The sequence below is a fragment of the Hemitrygon akajei genome, chromosome 12 (assembly GCF_048418815.1).
Source record: "Hemitrygon akajei chromosome 12, sHemAka1.3, whole genome shotgun sequence".
NCBI lineage: Eukaryota > Metazoa > Chordata > Chondrichthyes > Myliobatiformes > Dasyatidae > Hemitrygon > Hemitrygon akajei.
In genome coordinates, this window is record NC_133135.1 from 79,401,952 (window position 1) to 79,421,997 (window position 20,046).

Genomic DNA, 20,046 nt, shown 5'->3' on the forward strand with positions numbered 1-20,046 from the left:
AGAGCCAATGAACAGCCATTTCTTCTATTTTCTGTGTTTTTACATTTAAATTTGTGTAATGTAAGATCGGTGTGATTGGAGGATCTTGGGGCAGTACAGCTTACAAGGAGATCATGTAGCTTTGGTGTTGTCTTTTTTCTCACTTTTTCTCCATATTATTTCTCTTCCTTGCAAAATATGTTCTGAACAAAATTTGCGGCAGAAAATTGGAAAACAATTATTTCTGGATGTGCACACCATGTCAGTAAAATTGCTTGCATCTAATAAATTAAGATTTTGGGCACTTAAATGTAAAACTGTATCCCTGAACCCATAAGGAATGACAAAAGATTTCTGGTAGGTAAGGGGTGTAGTTTGTTGTGACAGTAAGTTTGATTTGGATTGAAATTAAGTAACAAAGGAAATTTATTTTCTTTATGGGCCCTGTGCCATGTTTATTTGCATAAGTTTCCAAAATCCATGGAATATGCCAGACTAGGAATATAAATATTTAAAGATGTTCCTCAGTTGCCGAAATGCTATCCATGTTTGTGTTTTAATTAAAGTTCACTTTAATTGTTTCAGGACTCTTCATTCTAAATCTGGTTTGCAGAGACCACAGACTGAAAGAAAAAGTCATGGCAGACATCAAATCAGTTTTCCCCCTTGTTTACTCGCAGAAGATTGAGGGTGAGGTAAATGAAATATTGTACTGCCAGTTGTCCACGGAACTCAAAACTGGTTCTAAACACCTCCTTAACTCAGGTCAGATATTGGAAAATGATCTGAAGAAATCTGGCAAGCACTGGGACCAAACCTACAGACTCGCAGAGATGTTGGAGAAAGTTACAATTGTGTGAAAGTTTCTAGGTCACTGGATTAGACGTACACACAAAAAGATTAATGTTTATTGTTTGCAGTGACTTTCATTAACCAGGGATATGAACTTGGAAGTCTTCAAACGTTCATCACTATTTACTTAAACCAACGTGTTTACTTCAGGTATATGTGTGCTGCTCAAATTGCATTTCATCATTTGTCCACTTCATTTTCCTTTATTACAAGAGACCTTTGAGTCTTTTTTGATTTGAGCAAAAAGAAAAGAGGAGTTATGTTCACTTCGAAGTGAAATTTGTTGGAGATGGTGAACGCCCATCTGAACTGTTGCGGCCCCTGTTAATGAAAGAGGGTAGAATAGATCTTATTCCAGAACCCTGTTTCAGGGTTTTGACCCAGTGATGATGGGGATATATTTCAATATGAAGATCTGTATAACTTAAAGGGCAACCTGTGTATGGTGGTATTTCAATGTGCTGGCTGTTCTCGTTCAAAGTTCAAAGTAAATTTATTATCAAACTACATAAATTTCATCATGTACAACAATGAGGTTTGTTTTCTCACGGGCATAGTCAGTAAATCCACAATAGAATAATAACCATAATAGAATCAATGAAAGACCTCACCAGCTTGGGTTTCAACCAGTGTGCAAGACAACAGACCACGCAAATACAAAAAGAAAGAAATAATAAACGAATAAACGAATAAATAAATAAATAAATAAATAAATAAGCAATAAATACGAGAACATGAGATGAAGAGTCTTTGAAAGTGAGTTCATAAGTTGTGGAACATTGCAATGATGGGGAAAGTGAAGGTGAGTGAAATATCCCCTTTGGTTGAAGCACCTGATTGTTGAGTGCTAATGTCTGTTCCTGAACCTGGCGCTGTGAGTCTTGAGGCTTCTGTACTTTCTTCCTGATGGCAGCAGTGAGAAGGGAGCATGACCTGGGTGATGGGGGTCCCTGATGCTGGATGCTGCTTTCCTGTGACGATGCTTTGTGTAGATGTGCTCAATGCTGAGAAGGGCTTTACCTGTGACAGACCGGGCCGTATCCACTACTATTTGTAGTATTTTCCGTTCCGTTCAAGGGCACTGGTGTTTCCATACCAGGCTGTACACTACACATCTTGTATTTCAAACTGCTCTGCATGGAATTTTACATTCCCCTCCCTGGGGGTGTATCTGTGTCAGGTACAGTACTTAGACATAAAATACACAGTCTGTGGCAATTCACCAAGCCAAAGTTGTAGATCTCATGCTGAATCTTCGCAAAGTCCTCAGGAAGTTGGGGCGCTGCTGTGCTTTCTTCATAATTGCCCTTTCGTACTGGGCTCAGGACAGGCTGTCTGAAATGACAGCACTGAGGAATTTAAAGTCGCTGAACCGCTTCTGTGGTGAGGACTGGTTCATGCACCTACCTCTGGTTCCCTTCTCCTGGTCAATAATCAACAATCATAAAAGCAATTCAATGTCAGCGAGACCTTGTTGTTCTAACCGCCAGTTTGCGAGGTGCTGATAAAGGCTTGGTGAAATGCCACAGAGTGTGTATTTTATGTCTATATACTGTAAATAGATTGCAGTTACATTCTGTTGCATCCCCAGGGAGGGGAATGTAAAATTCCATGCAGAGCAGTTCGTAATACAACAAAAGATGTAGGAACTACATCATTGGTTATTCCAAAACTCTTGATAAAGGAGCAATGTGGGGGGAAAGAAGATTTATTTCTATTAATAATGAAGGTAAAACTAGGTTCATTTACAATAAAGGAAAAAACTTTCCGGGAAACGTATGTAAGACTTCCAGATTTGGGAGGAAGTGATGGGTGTCCAAACTTAATTGAATCTAATTGCATTTAAGATCCTTATAAGTTTGCCGCTTTAAATTGTCAGAACTGGGAAGGGAATGGAGAGTGAAAAACTCGCAGGACATGTTCAGAAGTCCTGAGGTAGTACAGATATTGTGTGGACGTTGAAACAAATGTTCTATATTACTGCCTTGTTTGACTTATCCCATAGAGTTAGAGAAGAGCTGTAACTACTGGGAGGTAATGTAGACGTGGGGAAACATGTAGACTTTGCCAATATCTAGTGGTTGACCTGTTTTTTTTTAGTAGATTTTGGTCACAAATTGCACATTGACCTTTTTGAACTAGTACAACTGCTCTCATTGATGTCCCATAATCACCTATTCCAATATTTAAATAGAATAACATGGTTCTAATAAACCGTTCTTGGGAATTGGATGTTATTTTCCTTTTGGTTGCCTAATATATGGGTACTCAGATCTGTGGAACACAGTGAGAAATGTTCAGTCAATAAACTGTTTTATAGACAGTAATAACAAATGCAGCAATTGAATTCAGCATAGCTAGATATAAAATATGTAATAACTATTACATCATTAATTATCAAACTTAATACTACCAATATTTTTGGGAATGCTTAAATTTAAAGTGGATTTTTTAATATGTGGCCTATGACATTATATTGACCCGTGGCTACGTATCTTCGCATTTGTGTGAGGTGGAAAATAGGAGGATTTCGCTTGGACAGCTCCTAATGTTTTCTGCAGTCATTAAGTTTATAAGTCTCTTCTAAGATCATCTTGCATTATTTAAAAGTTTTGATGATACTTCCCACATGCTTAATACATTGTTATCATTTCAGTGAGTTGCTGTAATTGGCTTGCTTTTTTTGTGATGTTCCTGGAAAAGAATGCTTTTGAGCAGATTCCAGATTTCTTTCTTTGGGTTGTTGGGATTGGAGATTTTTTTTGTGCATTCATAACACATTACGTTAAATGTGTTGGCTTCAATTAACTTCAAAGGTGCATAACCAGCCCATATCCTTCTCCAACACCTTGATGCTGACTGCTGAAAGGTTGCACCCAACGCTCAATTCTTAGGCTGTCCGTCAGGAGCAAGGAGGACTTCCTTCCACTCTGGTTTTATGGGAGCAGATGTGGCTAATGAAGCCACTTTGGAATAGCAGAATCTTCAACAGGGCACGTAGGGGGTGGATGGGTCGAACATGAGTTAGTGTGCTCCTTCTGTCTCTTATCAGGCATCTGCTTGTTCTCAACATGCCCTTGAAGTTCTCAATAACATCCTGAAATTTCCTTTGAGTGAAGTCAGCCACAGTTTCCCCAAGAATCAGTGGGGTGGTTGCACTTCTTCAAAGAAGGTTTGAGTGCATCCTTATTGTTGGTGATGAAGTCTATGTTGAGTGTATCACCCATTCTTTCATGCTTGGATGAACAGAATGACAATGCTCTGGAGGTTACTCTCCAAGTCAACCCAAAACACAAGTGTCATATGCATTTTGGAACTTGGCTGCTGACAGAATATGACCTTGTTTCTGGAGAGTAGCCACTGTGAGTTGAACAGTTTCCTAATAATTCTGAAGATTAGCTCTACTCCCATAGGAAGTTTCTTTGAGGTGAGGTGCAGCATTACAATAGGAAAGACTGAGAAAAATGTTGGGGCATTGATACAAATTTATTTGATTTTACTCTTTACTGAGATGTTACTACCATTTTACCATTCCGTTAGATTCATGGTTTCCTCGCTGCTCTGAGCATTAGCAACCAAATTTGAGGAGAATTTTCCATAATTCCTCCAGATCATGAGGTTCAAAAAAAAGTCATGCATATTGGGTAGTGCTGTTCCATGGAAAATATTATAGAACTGTCTTCTGGTCTTCATGAATACTGTGTTTCCAGATGTTTGGAATCCACACTTATTCTCAAAGCAGCTTTTCAGATACATGGAGGAGATGGTGCCCAGGATGTCTAGTGATATGTTGATGCAGCTGTCAATCAAATACCTGACAAATTTTGATCAGATTAGATTAGAAAATAAAATCAGTTTACATTTTGAACACTTTTTGTTATTGAATATATATTTAAGTTTAAAATTGTTCTCCATCTTCAGTAGAGGACCACTATGTAATGTTGTCTTTTTGCTGACAAAATGTTTTAAGTTTTTTTATCCTGGTGTTTTTGTCTTATTATTCCAAAAAATTCATTGAAGATATGTTACATTGAAGTGAATTAAAATGTGGCCAAGAGATATAGGTTAACTACATCTCTTGTGGATACAGTTTGGGTGCCAAGGTGCTTAGCGAGATGCTTTTACAGTTCGGGGCGTTGGAGTTCGGAGTTTAATCCCGGTGCTGTCTGTTAGGATCTCTGTACGTCCTCCCTGTGGAATGTGTGGGTTTTCTTTGTTGCTCCAAAGTCCTTCCACAGTCCAAAGATGTACTGGGTAGGTTAATTGATCATTGCAAATTATCCCGTGGTTAGGTTAGGGTTAATTGGCATGTTTGGGGGTTGCTGGGGCAGTGTGGCTTGAAGGGCTGGGTGGCCTACTCTACACCACATCACTAAATCAATAAATAAATACATACAAACATACATACATAACTGGAGTAGATCTGCTTCAGAAGAAAATTGTACTCCCACTTTTTATCTGATTAGTGTTCAGTGAATATTCCTTTGTTAAGTCTATCATTAGACAATTTAAAATAAAGCACAGAAAACTCTGAGCAATTCTTCCAATTCAAATGTAAGCTTTCTTGTGTATGTGAACACTGAATATAAATTTATTATTTTGTAATTGGCAACTGGTGGATTTGTTTAATTAATGTTCCATGGCTAGTTTCATGCAATGTGCCTCACTTTCATAAAATTGCTTAACTTCCTGAGCTGATGTGGATTCACAAATAGAAAATTGTAATCGAGCCAGTTAAAAATGCCCTCAATCTTAATCCAAGCAGGAAAGTGTGATACTTGGTGTGTTCATGGTAGCTTAGCTGACAAGGAAACTGGGTCAGGCAGCATGCAATTAGTCACTGCACAGTGGAGCAGCGGGTAGAGTAGCTGCCTCATTGCCTCTGAGCCGTGGGTTCTGTCCTGCACTCCGGTGCTGTCTGTGTGGAGTTGGCATGCTACAAAGTTCAAAGCAAATTTGTATCCGGCACCACAGAGGCGTAGCAGTTAGAGTGAAGCGATTACACTTTGGGGTGTTCTGGAGTGTGGAATTCAATTCTGGTGCCATCTGTAAGGAGTTTGAATGTTCTCCCTGTGAACCACGACGGTTTCCTCAGGGTGCTCCACAGTCTAAAGACATACCAGTTAGTAGGTTAGTTGGTCATTGTAAATTGTTCTGTAATTAGGCTAGTGTTAAAATAGTTTGGTTGATGTTGTGTGTGGCTCATTGAGCCAGAAGGTCCTGTTCCGTGATATACATCTAAATTCGTAACTACAAGTTAAACTATCACAAATGTGGCCAGTAAATAAAAGCTGACTGAAGATGGAGCTATTGCATATGATCTGAAGACTTAAGGAACAGATTGCCCAGCTGATGCATTCTGTGAAGGAACTAATGCAGGAGAAGCTATCAGACCATTTGATTTTTAGTGGAGTGAGCTTTCTATTTTAAGTTTATCTTCCATTTGCAGAGACCTAGTAATATAACACTGCCATTTAAAAATAAATTCTGTGGAAATCAGTGTTGGTATATTTTTCCCGTGGTAGAATATACTGCAGGCATCTGGAGAATGATTCCAATGAGAATAAGTTGAAGGCATCCACCACCCCAGGACTCTTCTGGGGTTATAATGTGACCCAAAACTGATGCAAATTTCAAATTATTGTAGCATTGTGTTCAAATAAAAAGCAATTTGAGATCAACACGCTGAAGAGTCTCGGGCCAAAATGTTGACTGTACTCTATCCCTTCAATGCTGCCTGGCTTGCTGAATTCCTCCACCACTTTGTGTGTGTTGCTTGGATTTCCAGCATCTGCATTTTTTCTTGTTTGATATTAATGCAACCTACAACCATTTTCAAAGCTGTCGATAAATTTTCCATGCAGTTAATTTCAAGTTAATTGACATATTGAATGTAATCATAACATTGAAATATTTTGAGATTGTCTAAGTGGCTGTTTTTATGGGGCTAGATTCAGAACTTTAAAACAAAACTATTATTTGATCAGAAACTTGTAGGTTCAGAAACCTGATCACAAAATTTTGACAGATTGCCAATATTGTTCTTTTGAATGAGTCTTAAAACTGAGAATTACTGCTGTGTTTATAAAAGATGTATGCTGCCAAATATACATCTGCTACCATCTGGGAAGCGATACCACAGTATAAAATTCAGGACCAACAGGCTCCGGGGACAGTTCTTCCACCGGGCCATCAAACTGATTAATTCATGCTGATACAAATGTATTTCTATGTTATATTGACTGTCCTGTTGTACATACTATTTATTATAAATTACTATAAATTGCACATTTAGTGAAGAAACAAAGATTTTACATAAAGATGTAACTAATAAAGTCAGTTCAATTCAAAACAAATAAGGAGGTTGTTCCTGGTGTCATGGGTAGTTTTATGCCTCATTCAATACTACGTCTTTTATAGGTGTTTACATCTACTCTGTTGTTTGTGGAATTTTGCATGGGCCATTAGTTGCTGAATTATCAGCACTGGAACAATAATTAGATTTCAAAATATTTTAGTGGCTGTAAACTGCTTTAGAACATTCTGAAGTTATGAACAATGCTATATTAATGTTGATTTCAAGAGGGCAAATTTTTGTTTTGTTTTTATTGAGAATTTTCTAAAGTAATGAAAATAATTTTCTCTAGTGAAGAAGGCAGGCCCATTGTGTCCTGGAATATAAGTGGCATCAAAGGAATAATATTTACTCTTATTGTGAACTGTATGAGTTGATGTTGTCTTGGAATCCCAAGCATGTGCTTTATTAAAGCAACACACACAAAAAGCTGTAGGAACTCAGCAGGCCAGGCAGCTTCGATGGAAAAAAGTACAGTCGATGTTTCGGGCCGAAACTCTTTGGCAGGATTGGAAGGACCAAGTGCTTTATTATCTCTGTCATGATGCTAATCGGGAAACTGAAATCTTTTTTACATTTTGCTAAACTAAATGCCCTCAGGAAATTGAAAGCTGCACTGCTCATGTCATTCGTAGATTGTGCCAAAAATGTTCAAAATTGCAAAACTAGTTTATGCAATCAATGCATCTTTAAGAGATGACAACTTATTTAACATGTTACCTTGTGAAACAAACAAAATTGCGGTTATGGTGCTCAAAATAGCTTGTGTAGTAATACTGTACCTGTGGAAGTGAGGTATGAAATAACGGATTTTGCAAAATTTGTTCTGTGTGCTTAAGAATATGCGTGGTGACTATGGAATATGACAAAATGTCTCGTAGTATGCAAAACTGAACTGTGCAATGCAACTTGTAATAATTATAGTATTTAAAGAAAAGTCAGGCGAAGTAACTATCGGGGCTGTCGTCTACAAGTTGATCGCGTCTCACGGACTGGAGTGCGGCTGCGCGCACGCAGACCGTTAAGTGTCAGCCCAGCCGGAGCGGAGTGAGGACGGTGGCGGCCGGGACGGTTCGGAGCTGGAGGCTGCGGGTTGGGTGCGGTTCTTCCCGTGACTAGGAGTTAGGGCTACGTGAGGTGGCGGACTTCATTTCGCGTCTCTGTGTGCGTGGTTTCTGATCTCCGTACGGTGGGCTCCAGTGGCCGGCCGGCCGGTGGGGTCGGTCGCCATGGGCAACCGTGGGATGGAGGAGCTCATCCCCATGGTCAACCGCCTGCAGGATGCCTTCTCCGCCGTCGGCCAGAGCTGCAGGCTGGACCTGCCGCAGATCGCGGTGGTGGGCGGGCAGAGCTCCGGCAAGAGCTCGGTGCTGGAAAGTTTCGTTGGCAGGTGAGCAAGTGGTGGGGAGTGTGTATTTGGGGGAGAGGGGTGGCTGGTGAGTGATTAATCCGCTATCCGAGCATGCGCGCAAAATTTGGTGGAATCTTGCTGTGCGCTTTTTGCTCCTCCCCGGAAAGCTCCCAATCCAGAATTCCATAAGTGCGGAGCGCTTTGGGATACGACTCGAAAGGGAAAGACTGCAAGAAACGCAATCTTCTTTACCAATTCTTTCGGGGATCAGTGTAAATGTGTGGTTGATGCTGGCTCGGGAGCCTGAGGAATGTTTCCGATCCATATCTCACTATGATTTCTTGTCTCATGTTTTAAGTTCAAGATCGCCTTTCGGCTCATATGACTGGGTGTCTTAAGTATTAGTATTTATTATGGATGTCGTAATTGCTGCTAGAAAATAAATGGTTTGGTGCCCCCTTCCCTCAAAGAGGAAACTCCCATGGTACCAGCAGTCTCCAGATTATTGAGGGGCTGTTCTTGAGAACTTTTCACAATTTTCCCCCAGGTCAAAACGAGCAATTCCAACGGGAGCCGATTAATGTAAACATTTTTATTCTCTTTTGTGTAACGGTACAGAATCGGAATGCTCCACATCCAGTGGCTGGTTACATATATACATTTTCTTTTTGAAGACTGGTTGCTTTTCCAATTAACTAACTACTACACTTTTCCATAATTCTTGTGGATGCTTCCATTCCTGTTACTAACTTTCCCATGAAAAAATACTGTAAATATTTAAGGGGGGATTTGTGTAAAGTTGGACTTCCGCTAGTCAGGTCTTCTGTAAGTATGATACAGCATGGTATTGTACCAACATTTGTCATGAAGTAGTTAGTGGTGTGATGCTGTTGATCTTTTGACATGTTTAGAACTTTTAATTAGTGTTTTCCATATCTTCATGTTTTATATTTTACAATTTTTACTCCATTTTACCTGGAATATTACAGAATAATTTTTAAAAGTTCACTGTTAAGTGTTGAATGGTTTGTGTCACCAGTCCATTTCTCACATTGATTCTCTTTGGTGTGTTCCCATTACTGCCTCTAAGGAGTTTGTATGTTCTCCCCGTGACCGCATGGGTTTTCTCTGGGTGCTCCGGTTTACTCCCACATTCCAAAAGTGTACTGGTTGGTAGGTCATTGTAAATTTTCCCATGATTCGGCTGGGATTAAACTGGGGGATTGCTGGGTGCTGTTGCTTGAAGGGACGAAAGGGCCTTCTCCATGCTGTGTTTCAAAAAATAAATAAAATAAAGCGAAATCAGATGCTTTACAGGTGCATTTAGAAAGGCAGTCAGCAACAGTTCAAGATTCTGATGCAGGTTCTTGATCACATCCAGATACTGGCTGACCCACTCTTTTCATCCAGCAGTTTGTTTTTGACTCCAGGTTATATCATCTGCAGTCTCTTATGTCAACAGTTCATACACTTGTGGCACTTCCTTGAGCTGGAATTTTCTAGAGCAGAGATGTTTCATGACATGTCCCTTCAATTATCCATCAGCATTTCCCTTTAAGTTCATTAAAGTGTGAATTGATTGTGAATGACTTGAGGTAACAGAGCATTTGGGATTGTAGTGAAGAATGGGGGGGGGGGGGTGGGAGGAGGTGATAAATAAGTGCCATGATTTGCTGTTAGAAACTTAGAAACAGAAAACCTACAGCACCATACAGGCCCTTCGGCCCACAATGCTGTGTAGAACATGTACAGTACTTTAGAAGTTACCTAGGGTTTCTAAGCACCACGTATCTATCCAGGAGTCACTTAAAAGACTGTCATATCCGCATTCACCACCGTTGCCGGCAGCCCATTCCACACACTCACAACTCTGTTTTTTTTTAAAAACTTACCCCTAACTTCTCCTCTGTACCTACTTCCAATCACCTTAAAACTGTGCCCTCTCGTGTTAGCCATTTCAGCCCTGGGGAAAAAGCCTCTGACTATCCACACAATCAACGCCTCTCATCATACACCTCTATCAAGCTACCTTTCATCCTCTGTTGCTCCAAGGAGAAAAGGCCAAGTTCACGCAACCTGTTCTCATAATGCATGCTCCCCAATCCAGGCAACATCATTGTAAGTCTCCTCTGCACCCTTTCTATAGTTTCCACATCCTTCCTGTAGTGAAGTTGCCAGAACTGAGCACAGTACTCCAAGTGGGGTCTGACTAGGGTCCTGTATAGCTATAACATTACCTCTTGGCTCTTGAACTCAATCCCACGGTTGAAGAAGGCCAATGCACCATATGCCTTCTGAACCACACAGTCAACCTGCGCAGCAGCTTTGAGTGTCCTATGGGTTCGGAGCTCAAAATCTCTCTGATCCTCCACACTGCCACACTGGTCACTGACCTCCATGCAGAATATGACCCACCTAAAACCACTCTTTGCCTTCTGTGCCAATTCTGGATCCACAAAGCAAGATCATTTTGGATCACATGCCCCCTTACTTTCTCAATGAGCCTTGCATGGGGTACCTTATCAAATGCCTTTCTGAAATCCATATACACTACATCTACTGCTCTACCTTCATCAATGTTTTTAGTCACATCCTCAAAAATATTCAGTCGGGCTCGTAAGGCACAGTCTGCCTTTGACAAAGCCATGCTAACTATTCCTAATCATATTATGCCTCTCCAAATGTTCTTAAGTCCTGCCTCTCAGGATCTTTCCCATCAACTTACCAACCACAGAAGTAAGACTCACTGGTCTATAATTTCCTGGGCTATCTCTACTCCCTTACTTGAATAAGGGAACAACATCTGCAACCCTCCAATCCTCTAATCCTCTGGAACCTCTCCCGTCCCCATGATGCAAAGATCATTGCCAGAGGCTCAGCAAACTTCTCCCTTGCCTCCCACAGTAGCATCTCGGAGTACCAGTCCCGGAGACTTATTTAACTTGATACTTACCAAAAGCTCCAGCACATCCTGTTTCTTAATGCCTATATGCTCAAGCTTTTCAATCTGCTGTAAGTCATTCCTACAATCGCTAAGATCCTTTTCAGTAGTGAATACTGAAGCAAAGTATTCATTAAATACCTCTGCTATATCCTCCGGTTCCAGACACACTTTTCCACTGTCACACTTGATTGGTTCTATTCTCTCACGTCTTATCCTCTTGCTCTTCACATACTTGTGGAATGCCTTGGGGTTTTCCTTAATCCTGTCCGCCAAGGCCTTCTCCTGGCCCCTTCTGGCTCTCCTAATTTCAATCTGAAGCTCCTTCCTGCTAGCCTTATAATTTTCTAGATCTCTATCATTACCTAGTTTTTTGAACCTTTTGTAAGCTTTTCTTTTCAATTTGACTAGATTTACAATAGCCTTTGTACACCATGGTTCCTGTACCCTACCATCCTTTCCCTGTCTCATTGGAATGTACCTATGCTGAATGCTACGTAAATATCCCCTGAACATTTGCCACATTTCTGCCATACATTTCCCTAAGAACATCTGTTCCCAATTTATGCTTCCAAGTTCTTGCCTGTTAGCTTATTTCCCCTTGCTCCAATTAAACACTTTTCTAACTTGTCTGTTCCTATCCCTCTCCAATGGATAGAATTGTGATCACTATCTCCAAAATACGCTCTCACTGAGAAACCTGACACCTGACCAGGTTCATTTCATAATACCAGGACAAGACACATACGTTTGGATGCTGTTCATAGACTTTAGTTCAGCATTCAACACAATCATCCCTCAGAAACTGATTGGAAAGCTGAGCCTATTGGGCCTGAACACCTCCCTCTGCAACTGGATCCTAGACTTCCTGACTGGGAGATCTCAGTCAGTCTGGATCAGGAGCAGCATTTCCAACACCATCACACTGAGCACAGGGTCTCCCCAGGGTTGCGTGCTCAGTCCACTGCTGTTCACTCTGCTGACCCACGACTGTGCTGCAACACACAGCTAAAACCATATCATCAAGTTCGCCGATGACACCACTGTGGTGGGTCTCATCAGCAAGAACGACGAGTCAGCTTACAGAGAGGAGGTGCAGTGGCTGACGGACTGGTGCAGAGCCAACAACCTGTCTCTTAATGTGAACAAAACAAAAGAGATGGTTGTTGACTTCAGGAGGGCACGGAGCGACCACTCCCCGCTGAACATCGACGGCTCCTCAGTAGAGATCGTAAAGAGCACCAAATTTCTTGGTGTTCACCTGACGGAGAATCTCACCTGGTCCCTCAACACCAGCTCCATAGCAAAGAAAGCCCAGCAGCGTCTACGTTTTGCGAAGGCTGAGGAAAGTCCATCTCCCACCCCCCCATCCTCATCACATTCTACAGGGGTTGTATTGCGAGCGTCCTGAGCAACTGCATCACTGCCTGGTTCGGAAATTGCATCATCTCGGATTGCATGACCCTGCAGCGGATAGTGAGGTCAGCTGAGAAGATCATCGGGGTCTCTCTTCCTGCCATCACGGACATTTACACTACACGCTGCATCCGCAAAGCAAACAGCATTATGAAGGACCCCATGCACCCCTCATACAATCTCTTCTCCCTCCTGCCGTCTGGGAAAAGGCTCCAAAGCATTCGGGCTCTTACGACCAGACTATATAACAGTTTCTTCCCCCAAGCTATCAGACTCCTCAATACCCGAAGCCTGGACTGACACCTTGCCCTACTGTCCTGTTTATTATTTATTGTACTGCCGGTACTGTTTTTGTGCGCCTTATGCAGTCCAGTGTAGGTCTGTAGTCTAGTATAGCTTTCTCTGTTTTTTTTATTACGTAGTTCAGTCTAGTTTTTTGTACTGTGTCATGTAAACCATGGTCCTGAAAAACGTCGTCTCATTTTTACTATGCACTGTACCAGCAGTTATGGTTGAAATGACAATAAAAGTTGACTTGACTTGAAGTACAACCTCTTCTCTTGTTGTCTTATCTACATATTGTGCCAGGAAACCTTCCTGAACACACCTAACAAACTCCACCCTATCTAAATCCCTTGCTCTTAGGAGATGCCAGTCAATATTGGGAAGTTAAAATCTCCCATCACTATAGCCCTGTTGTTATTATTACACCTTTCTGAAATCTGTCTCCCTATCTGCTCCTCGATGTCCCTGTTACTATTGGGTCGTCTATAGAAAACACCCAGTAGAATTACTGACCCCTTCCTGTTTCTAACTTCCACCCACAGAGACTCAGTAGACAATCACTCCATGATTCCTCCTTTTCTGCAGCTGTGACGCTACCTCTGATCAGCAGTGCCAAGCCCCCACCTCTTTTGCCTTCCTCCCTGTCCTTTCTGAAACATCTGAAGCCTGGCACTTGAAATAACCATTCCTGCCCCTGAGCCATTCAAGTCTCTGTAATAGCCACAACATCATAGCTCTAAGTCCTGAGCCACGCTCTAAGCTCATCCGCTTTGTTAATGATGCCTCTTGCATTGTTCATAGGCTATAATGCCATTGGCAAATTTGCACATTCATTGTTCCCATGCTATTATTTCCTTGCAACAAATTCTAATCTGGACTTCAGAAAGTTCAAATATTAAAAAAATGTAATAAAACACAGAAAGCAGAAAACTTATTTTTAAAGGATAAGGGAGATATTAGTTTTGGGGAATCTTGCAGTATTACATGTATAGAAACAGGCCCAGTGATCTACCTTGTCCACACTGACAAGTATCCATATAGACAAATACTGTTTTTATTCTTTCTATTTTCAACTCCCCTCAGTTAGTTAGATCTTTCTTTTCTCATAGGGTTTGTGTTAATATCACAATATATGCAGTCCTTCTAATTAAGGTACTTCCATGGTATTATTCAATGGAGTTTCAGGGTTTAAACCCAGTGACAATGAAAGACTGGTAATTATGAGTGGATAGTGCATGGCTTATTGGGGAATCTACAAATGATAGTGTTCAAAGGTGTGTATTGCCCTTGTTACCTTTCTGACATGGGCCATGGGTTTGAGAAGTGTTCTGTGTGTAAGTACAGTGTATTCTTTGGCTGATATTTACTAACCTTTGTGCAGTGGTGGTATGAATTCAGTGTTTAGTGTGGTTACTGGGGTGTTCAGACCTTGATTTCATCAATCATGTAGACAAATAGAGTATTCTGTCATGTTTCTGATTTTTTTCTTGTGGATAGTAGACTGTCATTGGAGTGTCAGCGAGTGAGTCACAACCATTGGATATCCAGATCTCATCTACTCTTGGAGGCACAGCATTTATGTGGTTTGTCCAGCTGAGTTTCTGGTCAATGGTGACCCCCAGGATATTGATTTTAAAATTATATACAAGAATAGATAATGCTTCTTCATTCTTTACATTCATAGTCTGTGTTTTTAGTACTGTTCTATAGTATTCTTACACACTAATAGCACTGCTGCCACTCGTCTGGTCCTCTGAGGTGGTACACTACTACAGACATTGAGGGGCTTCTTCAGCAACCTGGCCCCTCCCTCTCCAGTAGCAGAAGAACCTCACACTGTGGTCCTTCTCTACCAACGTACTTTGATTTTTAGACTCTGGTGATAATATTATATATCTATAATAATTGTTCAGATCTTCTGTTAGATGTAGTCAATACCTAATAATTTTGTGGCATGAGTATTATTTACCCCATTAATCTCTGCCCGTTGTCTCAGTTTTACAGTGTACAGACATACACTGCTTCTTTCAAGGCATTGTGAATAGAAATTTAGATTATGAAATCAACAGCAAATATATCTACTTCTGACTGTATAATGGAGGGTCATTGATGACACAGCTGAAAATGATTGGGCAAAGGACATTGCCCTAAGCAACTCCTGCATGATGTCTTGTGACTGGAACTATTACTTCCCTGCAGCTGCAACTCTTCCTTTGCCTGAGAAGTGATTCCAACCATTTGCGATCTTTTATTTCTTTGGTCCATTAATGACCATTTCCCGCTGATTGGATGGTTTGGAAAAAAGTGATTCCCAACATTTTTGCTGATTATTTATTCATTGATTTGCAAAGTATTTTTTATGGAGCTGGCTGTGATTTATCATGATCAAACTTAGACATCACATCCAGGGAGAGCTTGTACTTTGCTAATGTTTGTATCAAATCCAGCCTCAAATTGCCTTCAGAAATGACTGACTGCATGAACTTTGGACTATTCAAGTTGGTCTTGCATCTCTCTCTTCACAATTGCACTAGTGTTGTTCATTTATGCCTGCTATTTTTCTGAATGCTGCTGTATGTAATACAATCCAATCTACATCTTGCTGTGTTACTTTTGCACAATTTCTTCTGCCTTGTGTGTCAAATTTGTTTGCATATTATTGATGGATATGAATAGAACACATCTTAAAAGATTTGATACTTTAATCAATTGTTTGGAATTGCAGGGAATGACTTTTCAGCCATGAAAATGCCACTAAATAGTGAGATCAGTTGAATGCATGTTAAAATTTCCAACTTGCTTTCAGATTCTATCTGAAACCACAAATTCCATCTTGTCACTGTTGGTTGTGGACACAGGACCAGTCTATTAACTCTGCAAAGAAAAGTCTGCAATGTAGTTTGACATTTTGTGAGCTGGGCAGCATCAGCACATTATTATAATTCCGGTACTGAATTTGTCAGCTTGAAGAAAATGAATATGCCACAAGTTTTGAGCCAGATGTGCCTGTTATATGCTAATTATACACACAGTTGCAAAGTACATACTGTAGAACTTCATTATATGATCTATTATGGTTTATCCAGGAAGGTGACATTGCTTGTCACTATCCTGGACACCTTGTTTTGAAATGTACCTAGCATTTGATGACTGCTTTTGAATAGTGTTCAGTAAATCACTACATTAAGCATAGTAGAACACTCTCCAGAAGAAATGATTGCAGATTTTTGAAGTCATCCATCTATAGTAATACAATTATCCTGAATCATTTATTTATCACATTTATAGCGAAAGATATGGTGAAATGCGTTATTAGTGTCAACAACTGACACAATCTAAGGATGTGCTGGGGCAGCCCTCAAGTACTAATATAGTCAACCTGCAATGCTTACAGAACAGCAGGAACAGGAATACCATTTCTCCCTCCTACCACACAGATAGTCCTCCAACTTCAGGACAGGCTGTTTCCAGTCTCAAGTAGACTTGGCAGACATTGGGCCTTGACATCAGATCAACCATTGGACCTTGGTATCTACCTTAGGACTTTCCGATAATGAGGACCCTGTACTGCAGGCCTCAAACTTCAAACTTACAGATAACTGGGATCCCATATACTAGGCTTTCTATCCTGGTCTTGCAACCCGAGTACCTTAGTGGACACCGGCCCTTATGCCTCCTGTCTGCATGGAACTCTGATTCTGGAACCCACCGATGACTCGCTGAGATGGGGTGGCTACCAGCCCTCATTCTCACTGGTCTGCTAGCTGGGCATTCGATGTTGGATATCCTTTGTCCCACGTCCATGTTGCTGGCCTTTGAATGTGGAGTGAGCCCTAGATTCTGGTCTGACCTCCCCATATCCCTTTCCCTAAACCTACCCTGATACCTAACTCCATCTCTCTGTACCAAAACCATCCCTATAAGCTTAAAAGTCAACTAAGTCTGAGCCATGACCTCGGTGGAGACCACAACTTGGTGACATCTTGATCTGCAGCAGATGGGGTTAACTTTGCCATTTGCAGACTCATAAGGCACTGTGCATACAGAATCTAATTTTATAAATTCTTTTAAGTAATTCTGTCATTTTTTGTTAATCCCTTGACCACAGTGTTGTCCAGTTTCTCACCTGAAGTATGAGAGTGCTTCAACAACCTCAAACTCAAGTGCACCCAGTGTTCAGTGAAACCCTGGATACAAAGGTTATTTGGGTTTGCCTTTGATGCCAGTTTGGTTTCAGCTTTAGGTTTAATATTTTGATGGCAGTCTGATTTTAAGTGAAAATTGGCTCATCAGTTCCTAGTGTGCACTAACATCACATTGCATGCTGTACAAAACTAGTTACTTAACTAGCATGTCATTCTTTGGAACGTTGCCTTGTACAATCTAAAACATTAACAGAGCTGGGTTTTTTTTGCCACAGCACCATCCTGTGTTCTGTAACTGCAATGCTGCTTTAACAGGAAAGTTATGTGTTAACAACTGTCAAAGGGAATGAAAGACTGTTGGCTGTTGAATTGAGTCATTCAAATCACATCTGTGTAATATTTAACTGTCAGCATCAATAACTTATTTTTATGCATCCCTTTCAGTGCCTCTTATCAAGTCTTTAACATTTTAAGCACAAGTCCAAAATCACTGAATCATGTTTATGCATTGTCTGTAGAATTTAAATGCTGAGTTTGCTTTCTTCTATTGCACCTATTACATAAATCTGCAGATTATGCTTCTCCTTTTCCAAATTGAAGTTCTGTTCATAACATACAGTATTTGGTAGAGGCTGCATTGGTAAATTATATTTTATACTTCAAAACAGTGTGCAAAACTGGTTGGTGTTGGCAAATAGCCAGGGTTTGTTTGGAAAACATATTTTACTCCCTTCTTTACTACCTTATTTTAAATTATATGCGTACGATAAAACTGATAATGTGGCACACGTGCTGGACTGACTGATTTTTCTGGACTATTGAAGGTGGCTCATAAACAGTTTTTTTTATTGTGTTGCAGAGTATAATAATAAAGTTCCTTTTGAACTTGTTGAGCCATGAGGAAATGTGGAAACAAGGGTGAGGTGTGTCTTGGAGGAACACAGGCATGGGATCTTTGAGATCACTGGAGAATGCAGGAACTGTTGAGTTCTGGGGTATTGGGGAAACATTAGATGCCGAACCATTGGGATTTCCAAATGGTCAGTTGGTGGATTATCAAGAGCTCTACTGTAGTTTTTTTTTAAAAACTTTTGTGCCAGATATATATTTGAGGGCTATCATCTTGAATTATTTTATTTTTAAATGTTACAGATAATCTCAGATTCCATTTGAGATGTGTAAACACAGTTTCATTTACTCACAATGTTCTTAAAGGTTTTAGGTTTGTGAAGTTTCAATGATTTTAACTTTATTATTTTAATAATTAGAGGACAGGTGACCTTGGCATTAAGGAAATTCTCAAAAAGGAAATTTGCCCTGATGAAATTAACAAGTCACTACCAAAAAAGAAATCTGGGATGCGGAAGAAAAAAAATCATGAAATGTGTTTGAAAATCAGTAAATGAATAAAACAAAGTTATCTTTCTACTCTCATATCTTAAAGTATGTGCAGTCACCTGTATTCATTGATTCAAATTCTTTCATCAAATATTATCAACTGTCACTCTTTGAGCATGCTATCAAATTGTAATTAACAAACAGAATGATGGTCATTGTAGTGGAATTTGGAGTTTAGTGGTTGCTTAAGTAGTTCTAACATGTCAGTCTTTAGAGTTAAGTAATATGAATCAAATGAAAAGTATATGTAATTATTATCGGTTGTTATACTCAATTTTTTTCTTTCTTTTGCCAGAGTAAATGCTGTTCCATAATCTGTCAGATTTAAGTGATTGTTGGAAGTATTTAACTGTAGATGGAATGAGTAAATTACTATGCAATTTGAATTTTTAAGGAAGCATTGGATTAGGTGTTTTATAGAATACCATTTTATAAAAGAGGTTGAGGTATGATGTGATGGGGCAGAAAGTTGGTGCTTGAGAAGAAGCAGAGTATTGGAATAAGGTGATACCAACCTTGAAGTTATTTCTTTATTTCCTTTCCAAATAAAGATATAGTTGACTTTATTGGACAATCTTCTCTGGTCATTAACATGATAATTGAAAACCAAGTAATCACTTTGTCAGGGGTTAGAAGAAAGAAGTTATTTGGAATAATTTTTGAATTGTTGAAAGGACAGAAATGGAGCAGAAATCTATCCTTACACAAATGCTCAATGCTTCAGCCTTGACTACTAAAGCAGTAGATCAGCTATGATGAATGGTGGAGCAAAATCAATAAGCCAAATGGCCTACTGCCACTCCTATACCTTGTGGTCTTAACCGCTGAGCTAAATAGCCTACCCTCTATTTTCAAACTATGACCTACGAACAGAACTTGAGTGAGTACAGGCCCAGAGTTATCAAATGCTCCTCACACGTTAACCCTTTTGGAATCATTCTCATGAATCTCCTCAGGACCCTTTCCAATACCAGCATATCCTTTCTTCAAAAGGGCCTAAAACTGTTTACAATATTCCAAATGTCGTCTGACCAAATGTTTAGAAAGCCTTAGCAATATATCCTTGCTTCTATATTGTAGTCCTCTCAAAATGAATGGTAACGTTTCATTTGCCTTCTTTTCCACTGACAGTTAAATTTCAGGGAATCCTGAACAAGGTTAAGTCCCTTTCCATCTTTCAGTTTTGAATTTTCTTCCTGTTTAGAAAATAGTCTATGCCTTTATTCATTTTACTAAAGTGCATGACCATACATTTCCGACACAATATTCCATCTGCCACTTCTTTGCCCATTCTCCCAATCTGTCTAAGGCCTTCTACAGAATC

At 40.1% G+C, this 20,046-nt stretch overlaps 2 protein-coding genes across 3 annotated transcripts in view; both read left to right on the forward strand.

Moving 5' to 3' along the window:
* mettl13 (methyltransferase 13, eEF1A lysine and N-terminal methyltransferase) overlaps positions 1 to 7,508 on the forward strand; it is a 38,901-nt gene extending 31,393 nt beyond the window's left edge. The window contains exon 9 of the mRNA XM_073063583.1: positions 565 to 7,508. Within this exon, the coding sequence (XP_072919684.1) occupies positions 565 to 839 (275 nt within the window). The 3' untranslated portion in view covers positions 840 to 7,508. The remainder of the gene's footprint in view (positions 1 to 564) is intronic.
* A 726-nt stretch (positions 7,509 to 8,234) lies between these two features.
* The window catches only part of dnm3a (dynamin 3a), a 217,368-nt gene continuing 205,556 nt past the window's right edge, over positions 8,235 to 20,046 (forward strand). For both annotated transcript variants that reach the window (XM_073063584.1, XM_073063585.1), the window contains exon 1: positions 8,235 to 8,576. In XM_073063584.1, the coding sequence (XP_072919685.1) occupies positions 8,416 to 8,576 (161 nt within the window). In that variant the 5' untranslated portion in view covers positions 8,235 to 8,415. The remainder of the gene's footprint in view (positions 8,577 to 20,046) is intronic.